Source organism: Macrotis lagotis, chromosome 7 (genome assembly GCF_037893015.1).
Source record: "Macrotis lagotis isolate mMagLag1 chromosome 7, bilby.v1.9.chrom.fasta, whole genome shotgun sequence".
Taxonomy (NCBI): domain Eukaryota; kingdom Metazoa; phylum Chordata; class Mammalia; order Peramelemorphia; family Peramelidae; genus Macrotis; species Macrotis lagotis.
This window is the reverse complement of record NC_133664.1, coordinates 138,239,226-138,256,142: the sequence shown is the minus strand read 5'-3', so window position 1 is coordinate 138,256,142 and position 16,917 is coordinate 138,239,226. Positions and strand designations below refer to the sequence as shown.

The 16,917-nt window shown below is 33.5% G+C and overlaps 1 protein-coding gene across 3 annotated transcripts in view; it reads left to right on the top strand.

Moving 5' to 3' along the window:
- ST7 (suppression of tumorigenicity 7) overlaps window positions 1-16,917 on the top strand; it is a 304,640-nt gene that overhangs the window by 127,327 nt on the left and 160,396 nt on the right. For all 3 annotated transcript variants that reach the window (XM_074193850.1, XM_074193849.1, XM_074193851.1), the window contains exon 2: window positions 13,543-13,625. In XM_074193850.1, coding sequence (XP_074049951.1) covers window positions 13,543-13,625 — 83 coding nt within the window. The remainder of the gene's footprint in view (window positions 1-13,542; window positions 13,626-16,917) is intronic.

Genomic DNA, 16,917 nt, shown 5'->3' with positions numbered 1-16,917 from the left:
GGCTCAAAGTGTATATGACAATTTTGAGTTTTATTCCTAATTTTAGTAGTAACTCATTCTCTGAGAATGTGATATAACAATCTTTCATTTTCCTTTTGATTAGCTTCCCTTAATAATGATTAGGGTAATAGTAATAAAACATTTCTTTGGTGAAGGATTCTTTGTAATATAGAGAATTATTTAGTGTTTTTGTTAATTTTTTCTCTTTTCTAAGAAATTTCTGTGCTTTTTTGGAGTTAGGAGTTACTTGGTAAGTAGTTAGGAGCAACTAGATAATTCAATAGAATATTCGGCCTGGAGTCTTTTGACTCCTGTTGGACCTGAGTTCAGAGTCAGCTTAGATGCTTACAGACTGTGTAACCCTGGGCAAGTCACTAACATTCTGTTTGTCACAATTTTCCTATTGTTGTGAGGATCAAATGAGAGAATAATTGTAAAGTGCTTACCTCATCTCATCTCCGTAGTTCATGATGGACAATTCTAAAAGACTTGTGATGATGGAAAATACCATCCACACCTAGGAAAAAAAATGAGAGTCTGAATACAAACTAAAATATATTATTATGATCACTTTTAAAAATTTATTTTGTTTTTTTCTTTTTCTCATAGTTTTTTCCCCTTTGGTTCTAATTCTTCTTTCATAATATGGCTGATATGGAAATATGTTAACCATGATTGTACATGCATAATCTATATCATATCATTCACTATCATGGTGGGAGGGGAGGGGAAGGTAGAAAAATATGGAACCCAAAAACTTAAAAAAACTTTTTCTGAAGGTCAGGATTACTTGAGATTAGACATGAGTCGGAAACCCAATCCCTGGAGCTGTGTCTATGATTGGCAGACTAGCATCCATGGAAGCTATTGTGGGCAATCACATCCAGGGTCAGACTCTAACATTGTCTATGTCAAGGGTACCTGCAAAAATAATGGAAGAGAAGGGGCACAAGGAGGTATTGGTGTCCACTGGAGATCAGAGCATGGTCTAAACATAAGTGATAGGTATTCTGGACGACAGACAAACCAAAGTGCATCATTAGAAGCAGCAATCAAAGCAGTTGAGCAAGCAAAGGTCCAAAATAAGGACAACATCATAGTGTGCACAGACAGCCAACTTGTCACCAAGGGTATGAATGAGTGGATTGACAACTGGAAAGGAAATGACTGGAAAACAAGTAAAAATAAAGATGTTGTCCACAGAGAGCAATTCATTAAACTGGATAATGTGACTCAGGGCATGAATGTTGAGTGGAATTATGTACCTGCTTATTCAAAAGATGGAGGTAATGTTGCAGCTCAGAAATTAGCAAGAAAAGCAGCTGGGAAGAAGTGAAAATACTTGATACTTGCAGATATTGAAATTTAGGTTAGTGTCACTGTTTCTTCTTTTTTTAACGTCACTGTTTAATCTTGCAATATAATAATCTCCAAATCATTTTCTCTTTACCTTTCTCTCCCCCCCCCCGTTGGAGTTCTATATTCCAAGGCTATCTTTGGCCACTTTTTAATGTTTTCTTGGTTTTTCTATGTGCTATTTTAATTTTTTGTTTAATACAAACCAAAAAGAAACGTATATTAAAAAAACAACTGTAGAAATTGTTAAAATAATAAATAAGAAGGCAGATAGTTCCATCTCTGTCAGATCCAGAAGAACTCTTGACTTGGCTCAACTCTTGCTCCAGACCCTAGAAACCAATCTAGACTGCTTGACGGCTCCCACAATTTAGGTATAAGGCAATCATCAACTTTTTTCAGATAGTACGTACATGAAACAAGACTTCCCATCACCCCAACAGTGCTTTCTAAGGACTTCTGCCTTTTGCAGTTACCTTGTTTTGTATGCTCTAAAGTTTCCCACTGTCTTCTGATTTTTCTGGCAATCTAAAGATGCTTGCTTGGACCATTCAATCTGCCTCTCTGGGGTACATGTGAGTGTTTGTTTGATATTCTTATCAATAATGACAGTTCAAATTTTGTTTTTTTCTTGGTAAAATGTTCCTTACTCTTACAATTCTAGGTATTGGTTGCTCTTACAAGTTATTTAGAGATTCTTGATGTCTAAGTCAAATAATTAAATTGTTCCTGTTTAAAAAAAAGATGAATGTTGAAAACTATCTTTTGTATATAATTGGAAAAAATAAAATAACATTAAAAAGTGTTTAGCACAGTGACCAACACATTAATAACTGTCCTATAAATGTTAGCCAGCTTTTCAAGCAATTGATTGTATTTAATATTTTGAATTCTTATTACTAGGAAATTAGTTTGACATTCTCAGTTATTTTTCCCTTTGCGATTTCTGCTTCAGCATATTGAATTAAATTAATTATCTTAGTCTTCTTGGTAGGATAATCTCAACTTCAATTTGTTACCATCAGTAAACTACCTAATAATTTTTAAAAAATAACTTCCAGGGGGCAGCTAGGTGGCACAGTGAATAGAGCACCGGCCTTGGAGTCTGGGTTCAAATCCGACCTCAGACACTAATTACCTAGCTGTGTGGCCTTGGGCAAGCCACTTAGCCTCATTGCCTTGAAAAATCTAAACAAAAAAAATTTAAAAAAAATAACTTCCAGTAAAAGAGTAACTTCAGGCTAGGAACTTTCAGAAAACATATTCCCTTATGATGAGAAATCTTGGTGTTTTTGTTTACTTGACTGGTGCTTGGCCCCTTTAAAAATGACTTTGATTTTCATCTAAAAATGTAGGAGTTAGATTACATAAGAAAAGAATATGAGATATAATCCAAGTTCATATATAATTTAGATTCTTATTGGAGGGACAAAGTCTATAAAAATGAAACTGTTAGAGGAACAGATAATATTATGAGCTAAATTTTATGAAACAGACTATAAAAGTAGAAGGAAATTTGACTGGAACATAGTTTCCTTTCTCTAAAGTTAACAGTTTCCAGATTAATAATAATAATAATAATAATAATAATAATAATAATAATAATAATAATAATAGTATTATTAATATGGCACCATTTTCTGGGCATTAAGCCAAGTGTTTTGTCCTTACTGTATTCTCACAACAACCCTGGGGTCTTGACATTATTATTAACATCTCCATTTTACAGGTGAGAAAGTTGAAACCAGAAGTCAAATGACTTGCCCAGAGTCACATAGCTGCTAAGTATCTAAGGTCAAAATTGAACTTGTTTTCCTATCTTCAGACCCATCACCTATCTACTGTGCCATCTTTCACTCTCCAAAACAAAAACATTTTTCAGTGGCTCCTTTTTACCTATAATAAAATGACAAGACCTAGCACTCTGTCTACTGTAACATATTTCACTCTCCCACATAAAATGACAAACTGATCAGAAGGGGGGGGGGAAGAATCTCTGGGCACTCTTCTGGCCCAATCTAAATTTGATGTTCCAATATGAAACTATAGTCAGACTGTTCTCTGGGAATGTGATGACTGTTTGTACAACCTCTTTTCAATTCCAGATCTTTGTGTTAAAGGAATTTGACTTTTGCAATCAGATAGGATCCATGGCATTTTTCTCAAATGTCTGAAAACATTTGAATTGCAATTTATCACCATTATTATAATGAGAGTTCTGCTCTTTCCCAAATCCTCCTGTAAACCCTTCACAAGAGGATCCATTAAATGTAAACCTTTCTGTAGAGGAGGGCATTCCTCTAGATCTCCTAATATTACTTACTTGAGTATCAGTGGAGCTCATGGACTGTCTATTTAAATTATTCCTTTTCACATTTTTTTTTATTTATTTAACTTCCCATTGAATAGTAGACTCAAAGTAGCAAATTAAACTGGGCATGGAAATGACAATCAGGGATAACTGTTGCCAACTGATGCTGGTTGCCAACCAGAGGGAAAGAGGAAAACTACATAAAGCAGACACAAGAATGAAAAAAAGCAGAGAAGTATGGAGAATTAAAGACAAACAACCTTAACATGCTTCAATAATATACCCCTTGGACATAATTGTATTGTACTATAATGTGATAATTGATGATCCTGATAAGCAATCAAATTGCAAACTTTATTAAGCCACTGCTATGTTCCAAAGACTATGTTAGATAGTGGAGATACAATCCAAAGAATGAAACAAGTGTACTCCCAAGAAGTTTCTATTTAAGGAGACAACAAGGACATTCATCAGCTAATAAAAAAAAATAAACATTTTATACAAATAAATAAAAAAACTAACTAACTTCAAAGGTAGTTGGAGGGGGAAAGGCACTAGCAATTGAGGGAATCTGGAAGAGCTTCATGTAGAAGGAGATGCATTTGTGGTGCTTTGAAGGAAGAGAGGGAATTCTGTAAGGCTGTGATGAGAGAAGGGAGCCAATACAAAGATGGAGAGAAATGAGAGAGTGTTCTGTGTGAGCAATAGATGTCTAGATGACACTGTGCAATGGGAGAGTGTCATATATGATGAGGCTAGAATGATGGGTTAGAAAGATGATTTCAGGCCATCCAGAAAATACTGGAGCAGTTTATTGTATATATGAAGGCATAGTATGCTTTTGAAAATTTTGCATAAAAATGGTTCAAATAAAAGGTTTTATGGATAAATCCTCAGCTTTCTGATTTGGTAATCCATATTTCCATATTTTATGAGGATTCTTAGCTATATTTTTGCTATATAGGTGTTCTATAAGACTTATTAAGGTTTGAAATGGCATTAAAATACCCAGATATTCAGCTTGTCAACAAATACTTATAGGGTCCTCATAATTGACATTTCTATAGCACCTTAAGGTAGTATTGGTCTACATTATTCTCTGGTGTAGTTTTGTAGAGCCAGGAAGACCTAGGTTCAAATTTTCCCTTTTATATTACATGTGTGACCTTAGTCAAGTGAATTAACCTACTTGAGCCTCAGTGTCTTCAATTATAATTGAGATGATAAATCTAAGTACCTACCTCATAGATAACATGTTAAGGTTATATAAATGTCAGTTATCTCAACTCATCCTTACAACATGATAAGGTATGTCATAGGGTTATAGTTTTAGAGCTGCAAGGAACCTTACTTTAGGGTTCCTTGAATTCACCCTGCCATTTTCTAGATAAGGAAACTGAAACTCAGAGAGATTAAATTGTCCAGGTCCACAGAGACAGAGAGTAAAATGCAAAGTACTGCAGATATCTCCATTGTACGGATGAAGAAAGCTCAAGTGATTTTACCCAGGGTCATCCCAATGTCTGAGTTTGAAATAAGAGATTTGAAGCCAAGTCTTTTTGACTCCCAAGTCCAGTACTACCTTTTCTGAATTGTTGGAGCTAGAAGAATTGAGTAGATCCTAAGAGATTATTAGAGATTTCAAAGGGATTACATTATAGCACTTTTTAATTTGTAACACTCTTGAATCCCAAGAATAGTGTCTGATCTGTTGTGTTCTTTCCCATAAGAATATGTTACTGTAAGTCTAAGAGGAACAGATAAATAAAAGTTCATAGATGGTTCTTTTAATATTATTCAAGTCATAAGAGACCTTATAGAGCATTATTTTAAGAAGTCAAGTGACTTCCAAAGGTGACAGAGTTAGTTCCTGTTATAGGACTAGGACCCAAGTCTTGCTGTACCTGAAAGATGTCTTTAAAAAAGAAAGAGGTGAGGAGAAAGAGAAGCATCACTCTTCTATGGGCTAAAATCACACGTTTTAGTCTATCAGCATTCCTATTAATTGAGAGGAAATTGATCCTATGAGGCATTGCATCACTATTCTCTGTTAGCAGAGCAGCCTGTGTTTGACCAAGCTTTGCAAAGCTATTACTGTACAGATGGGCTCATTCTAGCAAGGGAGAAGTGACTCATTAAGACCTAACACAAGAGATGTCATGTGGTTGAGGAACCGGGATGATGTAGCTTGGTCTCCTATGGCTTAGAGCTGGGAAAAGGAAATAAACAGGAGAAATCCATTCCGCACTAGAACCAGATGCCCAGATAGCTAGCTGAATAGTTTACCTTTACAGGTTGCCAAGGCAACTGAAACTGCTTAGGATATTTAGGGAGAAAAGAAAAGATAGACAGAATGATTTGTGATGGATTTCTTGCCATAGGAACAAGGCTAAAAATATATCTTCTATTTTCCCTCAGCAGGAGAAATGGTGCAGAGTTTATAAAGGGCAGGGTACCTAGAAGCTTTAGATATTACATAGAGAGCTAGTTGGTATGGCTTAAAGGAAAAGTAGACACATTTCATAGGATGAACTTATTGAAGCTGAATTTTATCCTTCTTGGTTATATTGCTTTAAAAGCTGTGGAATAGGACTAATTTTACATGTACATTTATACATAAAATTGAATGCTGTCACAAAAATTTAATTTCTAAGTTTTTCCTTAAATGTTTTTCTTAATTTTTTCTTAAATTACTTTCTTGGATTTATGAAGGCAAATATTAGTTTATAGGTTACCTAGGTTGTCATAATAACAGAGGTTTAAAATATATTTTGGCAATTAACTATTTGGAGTTCCAACTGTAGGTGAAACCCATACTTAATTCATATGCTATACACTATCTGTCCTTACATGCAAAAACAAAGTTGTATTAGTGTTATTTTGTTATTGTTGTTGTTTTGAGGACTAATATCATATTGTGATTAGGGAAGGACAGTCTTCAGATTTAATTCTCTAATTGAATTGAATTGAAGCAAGTAGGTTAGATGTTATTTCCTTCATTTAGATGAGGAAGTCAATAAATGGGAGTAACCCTTCAAATTCCAGTCAATAGGGAAAAAAGAGAATCAGATACCAGGTTAGAGATATAACGAACAAAGAGAGAATATCTATACTGAACTGTTTTTTTTCTCCATATTTGAAATTGCAATTGGTAGACTAAATAATGCAATTGTCTTCTTCCCCATACTTTTTGAAAAATGGGAAAACAATTTTTGAGTGGAAGTTCTTCCCAGACTTGTTTTATATAGTGATTAAATGATATGATTTATGTGAAAGTACTTTGTAAATTTTAGGGTGTAATATAAGTATGTTGTTATTATTATAATATTCTTTATTTGCTACAAGGTTAACACTTGATTTTAGTATTCCATCATTAACAACAATAACAACTACTCTAAGGCTTGTAAAAGTGCCTCACAATTATCTCATTTTGTCCTCATAATAGCTCTCAGATGTATCATCTCCATTTTAAAGAAGAGGAAACTAAGGCAAAAAGAGGTTCTATGACTTGCCCAGATTTACACAACTTGTACATTTTTTAGGTGGGATTTGGATTTAGTTTTTTCTGATTGAAGAACCTGTGCTGTATCCAGTGTGCCTTCAATAGACATGGATATTTAGATGAATTTCTACTCTTTCAACTTTAACCAAAATATTGATTTAAGTGAAATAAACTATCATTATTCCAGCCAGATATCCCAATTTCAGGACTTGATTCATCCACTGATCATTCACTCTGATTAAATTGTTTGGAAACTTATGCCCTTGAGGATATTTCTTGGCTTAATATTACAGTTATCGATATCCTTCTGTAAACCACAAATTAATTTAAGAAGGTCAGGGAAAATGTCACTAGCAGCCTTATATGCCCCAAAGTCTAGATAGTTCCCTTTACAGAAGGAATACTAGATTTGTATCCTGCTGCCACTAGGCAGTTCTTTGAAACAGTCCATTCCAACACAACAAAACCTTTATTAACTAGCATCTAGATAATTAATTAGTTGGTCTGGCACATTACGCTTTAAGGAAAAAGAAGCAAATAACAAGAAAATTTTTAAGATTCTTAGAATCTTTAAAATCAGAAGGGATCTTAAAGAGATTCTATCAAGTTCATCCTCTATTCAAATAGTGAATTTCTTCTATTAAATCTCCAACTAGCCCTACCATATGACTGATGATCTGTTCGTGGTTTTAGCCTTTTTTCTAAAAAAAAAAAACTGTACTGTACTCTAAAGTCAGGAGTTTGTTGAAGCTAGCTATTAAGAACCCATGAAAGATAATTGTTAAATTTTGAGTTTGAGCAGGTATACCTTGGAAATCAGCAAACATTGCAGGTCATGATTTAATTTATTGTTCTTTTGTCTATATTGTCTATGGAGAAAATATTAATGATGTATATTAAACTCAAAAAGTGTATCCTCTATGTGTGTTTGTGTGTATACATACAATGTACACCCATACCCCCCCATATAATCCACAGATAGGAGAGAAAGTCAGGAAAATATACTTAAACATTTTTGAAAGATCTTCAGTAATGTTGAACTAAGTACCTTGCTTTACTCTTCATTACTAAGAAAATTAAAGTAATTTGAACTCTCCCTTCTAGTATTTTGGAATTTCTTTTAATAATGCTTACTGAAATACTCAAATGCTTCAGTATTATCAGTGTGGATATTCTTACTAATTATTCTGATTGCAACCCATTCTAGGGGGACTTTTATCCATGACCATCTTAAGAGTACAAGTTCTGGTACATTTCTACCATGTTGGAAAGGCTCCTTTGAATACAGTCCCAGACAGACAGAATCTAGTTTCTGAGGATCTGACTGAGCTAAAATACAGAAAGTTCTTCATCAGTAGATTGGCCAGTTATCGATGAATTTTTTGGCAGTGGGAACTCATGTACAAAGAAATAAACAAAATGTACCTCATTCCTGTCTGTTTAGCCTTCTGCATCAATAGTGATGGTGCCAGAATGGAGGAAAAACAAGACAAAGGCTGCTGAGAATCCTATAGTTTCTGAAACCATCCATAAACTTTATCTGAGTTGTTGGTATTCTAAATGAAACCTTGGTTTTAGGGACCAATGTGTGGACATGGTCCTTGAAGAATTCAATCATAGCAGTCTTGAAGTTCTGAATAAAAATGAGTCACTTTGAGAGTGATTCAAAGCCTCTGCTTGAAGAAGCAAATAAAAGAATTGGAAAAGTGCACCCTTCAATGCTTATTTAATTTAATTGAGTTTTACTGCTTTAGCCCTTCCTTCAAAATCTTCATGGGATGATTTTCATAGAGTTAGGAAAACCAAACCTATTTGATTAATACCAGCCTCTTGAAACTATTTGTCTCATACTCTGTGGTGCAGTTGAGAGAACAGTGTCTCTAAGAGTGAGATAGTCAGACAATTCTCTGATATTGTGATCTTGGGCAAGTCACTTAATCTCCTTGGGACTCAATTTCCTTATCTGTAGTTGAGATTATATTTGATGACCTTTGAGATCTCTTCCAGTTCTGGATCTGTGACCCTAGTATAAATTGAAAATTACCCTTCATTGCCAGTCGTAGAAGTTAATTTAAAGACTATTTTTTACTGAGTTTCTCATAAATATTTTCCATTATAAACCTAGCTTTAGACATCTTTTGTAAAGTAAATTTTCTAAATTAAAAAAAAAATAGATTTTTCTTTTCTGGCCAGGCAGTGGGGTTAAGTGACTTGCCCAAGATCACACAGTTGTCTTTATTAAAGTGTCTGAGATCAGATTTGAACTCAGGTCCTCCTGACTCCAGGGCTGGTGTTCTAACCACTATGCCGCCTAGATTTGTCTTAATTATTTTTTTTTATATTTCAGTTGTGTGATCTTACAGTGAACATAGGACTAGCAAACTCTTGCATTTCCCTCTATAACATCTCACCAATTCAACATTGCCTGAGACATTTTTAATTTACTTTTTAGCCATACCCTCCAGATAAATGGACAGTTTTCACTGCTGATAGATCCTGTTGTTTGAGTAGAATAATGTGCCAGTATATGCAGACCTGCTTTGGATAACTTGCTGTGATTCTGTGGTTTCCAGGAATACGTTTAGCTTTAAAAGTAGGAACCAACTTATTTTCAAAAACCTGCATGATGTAAGTTGTAAATGGAAGACCTCCTTATGCAATGGGTGCCACGTGGGATGGGGCTTGATAGCATAGATTGTCTCTAGTTCCACTGATAAGTTTCAACCATGCTTATACAAGTGAGCCCTCCATGCTTTGGTAGTTGTGAGCTTGCCCTCTTCTCCTTTGTCCTTTACTTGCTCCCTTTGAATGTTTTTCTCTTTTTATTCACTCATCACTGTAAGTTGCAAAAGTTATTTTTAAATTCCTTCCCCAGTTGTAAACCCCGCCCCCCCCATACACTTAATTTGTCAATTCTTGCACACTTAACAACATACTTTTTATTCTGTTACCTTTGGTCATTTAGTAAAAATGAGAAAATTGTATCAGGTTAAAGTTTACCTTCTTAAAAATTATCCTTAATAAAGTGGACATTCAATAAATTATAAATGCTCCTTTGAATAATTACACTTTAAGAATGTCATATTGGATCAAATTAAAAGCATTGCTGTAATTAAGATATATTACACCAATTTCATTGTGATTTATTGGACTTTCTAATGTTTTAAAAAGAAATTAGAAGAGCTTTGCAAGAATTTGCTTTTCCCAGAGTTGGGCTGGTTGGAATTTGTTTTTGTTGTTATATTTTAGCCTATGAAAAGGTTTGGAAATCTAACTGAATTTTCAATTTACCCTTTTGAAAATGTAGAGGATATGTTTTCCCCATTCCCAGTTTCGGGGACTTTACCATGCCTCCATTAATACTCAAAAGATTAATATGAATGGCTTCTGTGACCATTTTAACTAATTCCTTAGTTGCCCTCAGCTAAGGGTCATTCAAATCTGTAGACTCAGACAATCTAATTTACTTGAGTATTCTTTAAGTTGATCCTTTCCTATTTCAATGCTGCTTTTTTTGTCCTTTCATCCCAGTGGAGCACATGCAATTATTTTTTCAAAGAAATAAAAGCATGTATTAAAAGTGACTGCCTTTTAGTATAATTGGTTGAGTTTTCTCCTTCCCTAATGAAAAGACTCATTTTCCCCTTTTCTTTTTGCTATGCCTAATGTATTTTAATAATACTTCTTGGTATATATTGTGTCCCAAAAGTCTTAGTGTGGTTTAAAGCTATTAAAACTTAAGTTTTAAGCTGCTTATATTTTAAACTGCACCAAAACTTTTGGGACTGAAATGTTTGTATACTGGACATAGAAATTCAGGAATTTTTATTTAAATCCAAAAATGTATCAGGTCCATGGTGAATCAGATATCCTTTTATTTACATTTTGATGACTTATTTTTTACAAAACCATGAGTGATTTGTACATGTCAAAACAATTACAGCATTTGCTTAGCTCTTTTCATTCTTATTGAAGACTAGAGTAGATGACTTTTTGCCCTTAGCTCTAGCAGAATGTACCAAAATAATAATAGACTAGATAAGTTGTCTTCATTTGGTTTCACATGGATTCCTTTTGTTACCTAAAATCAAGTGAAGTTAGTAATCAAGTACATTACCAGGACATCATCATCATCATCATCATCATCATCATCATCATCATCATCATCATCATCATATCAAAAGGAACATAGAGTTCTTGCATTTTTTAAAAAGTTTTTATAAGGTGATAGGGTTAAGTGGCTTGCTCAAGGCCACACAGCTAGGTAATTATTAAGTGTCTGATGTTGGATTTGAACTCAGGTACTCCTGACTCCAGGGCTGGTGTTCTATCCACTGTACCACCTAGCCACCCCTAGTTCTTGCATTTCTTAATTTACCTCAATCAATTTAGGTGAAAAAACTTCACCTGAAAACAAACTTTATGGGTCATTATCTACTTTGATAATTTGCTGAGAGATAACTCCTATTTGGTCTGTCTGTTGTCTTTTCCTGACCATAATAACTTTATAGCACACTAGAGGAGCCCCAGTGCATGGGCTAGGTTTCATTCAGACCATATGCTAAGTATGCAATGGTGACATTCGATTTATATAATTGTTAAAGTGAAATGTGACTTTTAAAAATTTTACCAACAATATCCTGAAAGATGGAGGTATTAAAAATAAGGTATTAACTTTGTCACTCACTCACTTTCTGTACATTTTATTTGTCTTCGCCTGCCTAATTTTCATTTTCATGTCCTCTTCTTGAATTGAATATAATAAAGAATTGAAGCATTTGCTACATTATATGCTTTACAGAATTGAGTTTTGTTACCTGTTTAATTGATATATGAATTAATTTGCTGTTTTAATGCAATCCAATTCCTTTTTAAAAAGACACACATACACACAAACATATACACATACACAGATAAGCTTTTTTTTTCTTGGACTAAGTAACTAATAAAATTTTTTTTCTCTTCTCACTTCATTCTTTCTATAATTGGGGAATCATTATCAAGTTTCAAGAGATTCTGATTTAACTTAATATCTACTATAGTTTCAGCAAGTTTATTTTTTAAAATTCACTAAAAAGATAGTGTGTTCATATAGTTCAAGGTCATACAAGTAGAAATCCAGAATAGGAGGGGTAGGTAGTATGATTTGAAAGGTAGAAGATATCCCATTGTGATCAATAAAGAGACGAATCCCAAGTCCATAGAATCTATTATCAATCAAGATCTTTAATTTCTTTCTTCTTCTGTTATCTTTGAAAATGACAAACAGCAATTTTTGTATTTGGCAAAAAATAGCTGGCCTGTCTCTCCTAATCCAGCATGATCTTTCATAGTACTATCCCTCTCCCTCACAATTAGACTAACGTTATGACCCTCCAGTTATTTGGATACTAGAATGTGAGTGTCTGCTTTACTTCTCTCTGTGCCATTCCTGCCTGGTGCCCTAGGGCTGTTTGGCATAGGCACCCTAGTTACGCTACTGTTCTGTGTTTTCGTTTTGTGTTTTTAAAATTAGAGTTAATAACTGACTTTCTTCCAGAGAAGGATATGGTAGGGAAACAGAAATGCATTGAGTGCACATTGCTTAAAAAAGTAGAAGATAAATCAGAACAATTAAAGGTCAGTTTCTGAATAGCAAAATATATAATTAAAATTATATAATATAGCAGTGTATAGTGTTATGTTAATAAAAATATACCTAACTTGGACATTGTTCAGACTTTGAGAAAAGAGTATATAATTAAAAAAATCAATTTAGCAACTCAGATTTTCTTAGCAAATGAATTGGAAGAGCAGGGAAGAATTTGGTTAAGATGATTGCAGGAAGAGTATTTATTAAATGGTTGTGTATTAGCATGGTTTATTTGCTCCATAAATAGGACAGCCCAGTAGTCCTATAAATAATTTTTAGAATTTTACCAGTGAACATCCAATTTATAACCTTCCCTTTGGTTACCATGGGATATAGAATATCTTAATCACTGTTCTACTTACTTTGCATCTGTAGAATTGTTATAACTTTGGCTTTTAAGGGTATTGGGAAAACAAAAATAGAGATATGTGTTTCCTGCATTTGGTTGACAGATGAGTAACTAGCTTGTTTGCATAGAGTGTTCAGTTCATAATGGAAAATAGTCTAACAAGAATAGAATTTAGAGGCAGAATGAACAATTGCTATAGTTTCTATGATTCAAGATTTGTGATTGGATCCCATGTATATATCCTTCCCCCCCACCTTTTTTTCAAAGCATCAATTTATAATAGAGTTCTGCTGTATTTTAGATATTTCAAATTATCTGAAATGGAAAAAGTAGAAGAGAATCTATGTTATTGACATTCATATTTCTTTTTCTTCTCTTTTTCTCCCCTCCAGTGAGTATGTTTTTGAACACATTGACACCGAAATTCTACGTTGCCCTGACAGGCACTTCCTCACTAATCTCAGGGCTTATTTTGGTAAGTACTGAAAATATTATTTTCATTTTAATTTGTTACCAAATAGAGTAGTGAACATGAGAAGGGGCATTATGTCAAGATCAGAGGGATACTTTAAGTTCTTTTTTTATTTCAAAACTCATATTTGCCTGCTTTTTATAGGACAATAATAAAACATTGAATTTTTTTGATACAATTATTTCTATGGTCTTTTCCAGTTCTAAGATTCTACAAATATAATTCATCTAAAAAGCTTAACTGACACATGTGACCATGCCATCCGAACTGCTTGTTATGCTCCATTGGTTCCCTATTGTCTTTAGGATCAGTAAAAAAAAAAAACAAAAAAAAACCCCTTTCTTTGGCATTTAAAACCCTTCATAATCTGACTTCCTCCTACCTTTCTAGTCTTTTTACAACTTACTCTTTGTCACATATTCATCAATCTGATGACATTGGTCTGTATGTTCTCTCATAAATAAGACACTTTTGACTCTGACCTTTTTTCCTACTGTCTCCCATTTCTAGGGTGTTTTTCTTCCTCTATTGTGTTCTTTAAGTCTCTGAACTAAAATCTCATCCTTTACTGGAAACTTTTTCCAACCTCTCTTAAATCTATGCTTCCCCACCCCCCTTATTTGGTAATTTAGTTGGTATAGCACTGAATAAGAAAATTAATTTAGGTAATATTGGTATACTAATTCACTGTTCCAACCATTCTATAGAGCATTTTTAAACTATGCCCAAAGGGCTATAAAACTATACATACTCTTTGTTCCAACAATACCTCTACTAGATCTGTATCTTTAAGAAATCATAAAAAAGAAAAGAACCCACATGCACAACATATAGCAGCTCTTTTGTGGTGGTTAAAAAAATTGGAAATTGAGGGGATGCCCATCAGTTGGGGAATGGATGAATAAGTTGTGGCATATGAATATAATGGGTTTATATTATTCTATAAGAGTTGGTGAGCAGGTGGATTTCAGGAAAACCTGGAAAGACTTGTATGAACTGATGCTGAGTGGCAGAATCAGAAGAACACATTAACAGCAATATTGTGCAATGATCACCTATGATAGATTTAACCCTTCTCAGCAATACAGAGATCCAAAATAATTCCAAAAACCTTGTTATGGAAAATGCCAGCTACCTCCAGAGAAAGAACTATAAGAATGCATATCAAAGAAAGTATACTATTTTTCACTTTTTAAAATGTTTTTGTTGGGTTTTTTCTTTTCCTTTTGGTCTGATTCTTTTTTCAAAACATGACTAATATGGAAATATTTTTAGTGTGTTTATACATGTATAATCTATATCACATTACTTGTCTTGGGTTGCAGAAAAATTTGGAAAGCAAAATCTTAAGAAAATAAATGTTGAAAACTATTGTTACAAGTAATTGGAAAAAGTTTTAAAATACAATTTAGGTGTATAACTATTTTTATTATGTTGACTTGGCTTTCTCATGAACAATTAATATTTCTCCACTTAATTAGATCTGTGTTTATTTGGAATGAGTTTCATAATTGTATTTATATAGTTTCTCTGTGATAATTTTAAGGAAAGCAGTGTTTGTTCTGATGTTTTCTAATTTTTTTACAGGAATCTTTTACTGCCTTTATTAAAATGATCATGATTTCTGTTGCTTTTATTATTAATAGAGTCAATTATTTTCATGATACTATTGATATTGAACTTGTGTTGTATTCCTGATATAAATCTAGTCTGGTTTATAGTATATTTTCTTTGTGATATAATGCTGTAATTTGGTAATGTTTTATTTAAAATTTTCACATTAGTATTCAGGGAATTTAGTCTGTAGTTTTCTTTTTGTTTTGACTCCCTGGTTTAGGTATCAAGACTAAATTTGTGTCTTAGAATCAGTTTGGTAGGATTTCTTCTTTGCCTATTTTGTCAAAACAGTTTATATAGTATTGGGAATTAATTATTCTTTAAATGTATTTTAGGACATTGAGGCAGCTGGTCATGCAGTGGACAGAACATTGAGCCTAAAGTTAGAAATGAGCTTAAAGTTAGGAAGGCCTACATCTATATCAAACTTCAGATTCTTAGCTGTGTGGCCCTCAGTAAGTCATTTAACCTCTGTCTACCTCAGTTTCTTTGACTGCAAAATAGGAATAATAATATACCACCTGCTCTGCAGGGTTCTTCTGAGGTTCAAATGAAATAATTGCAAAAAAATTTTACCTTAGGGCAACTAGGAGGTGCAGTGGATAAGAGCATTGGCCCTGGAGTCAGGCATACTTGAGATCAAATCTAGCTTGACACTTAATAATTGCCGCTTTAGGCAAGTCACTTAACTCCATTGCCTTAAATAATTTTTTTTATTTTTTTTAGGTTTTTGCAAGGCAAACAGGGTTAAGTGGCTTGCCCAAGGCCACACAGCTAGGTAATTATTAAGTGTCTGAGACCGGATTTAAACCCAGGTACTCCTGACTCCAAGGCCAGTGCTTTATCCACTACGCCACCTAGCTGCCCCAAATAAGTAATTTTTTAAAAAAAATGTTTTACCTCAATATCTGGCACATAGCAAATGTATTATAAATGCTTATTCCTTGAATTCCTAGAATTCACTTTTAAATCCAGTTCCCTTTTCCATTAATCTGGGCAGTTTGTATTTTTGTAAATATTCATCTTTTTTTTTAAGATGACCACTTTTATCAATATATATAAAATTGAGTGAAATAGCTCTTAATAATTTATTTTATTTCTTAATTGGCTGTGCATTCACCATTTTCATTTTTGATATTAATGATTTGACTTCTTTTTTAAAATAAAATTAGCTAATGACTCATCTATTTTATCTGTGGTTGTTTTAAATACAGTTCCTTCAGGACTTCTATTTTGGTGTTTAATTTAACACTAATATGTAAACCATTTGTAGCTTAGAGAGATGTCGAAATTGACATAATCTCTTCCTTATCTTCTCTTTGCTCTTTAACATGTGAATCACATGTACTTGTTCAGAGTTTGGGGAAAGAAGAAACTGCCCTTAGATGGTTCAGTAGCTCTAAATCACTTCTGTGAGTCTAGGAAGGCAATATCTAAAAACATCCAAAATCATACTTTGTTTTAAGTTTGGTTACCATCATGAATCCATTTCCCCCAAGAAAGGCCTTTTGTTCTTGACCTAACATACCTTTGAAATATGAAAAAAGGGTTTTAGACTAGAGAAAATTATTTCTTGTTAGTTTTATTAGAACTACAAGGGTATTTTAATATACTTTCATATCAGTGTGCTTAGTCAGTTTTAAATTCACTTTAATTATGTACTTTAATGATCTTTTGA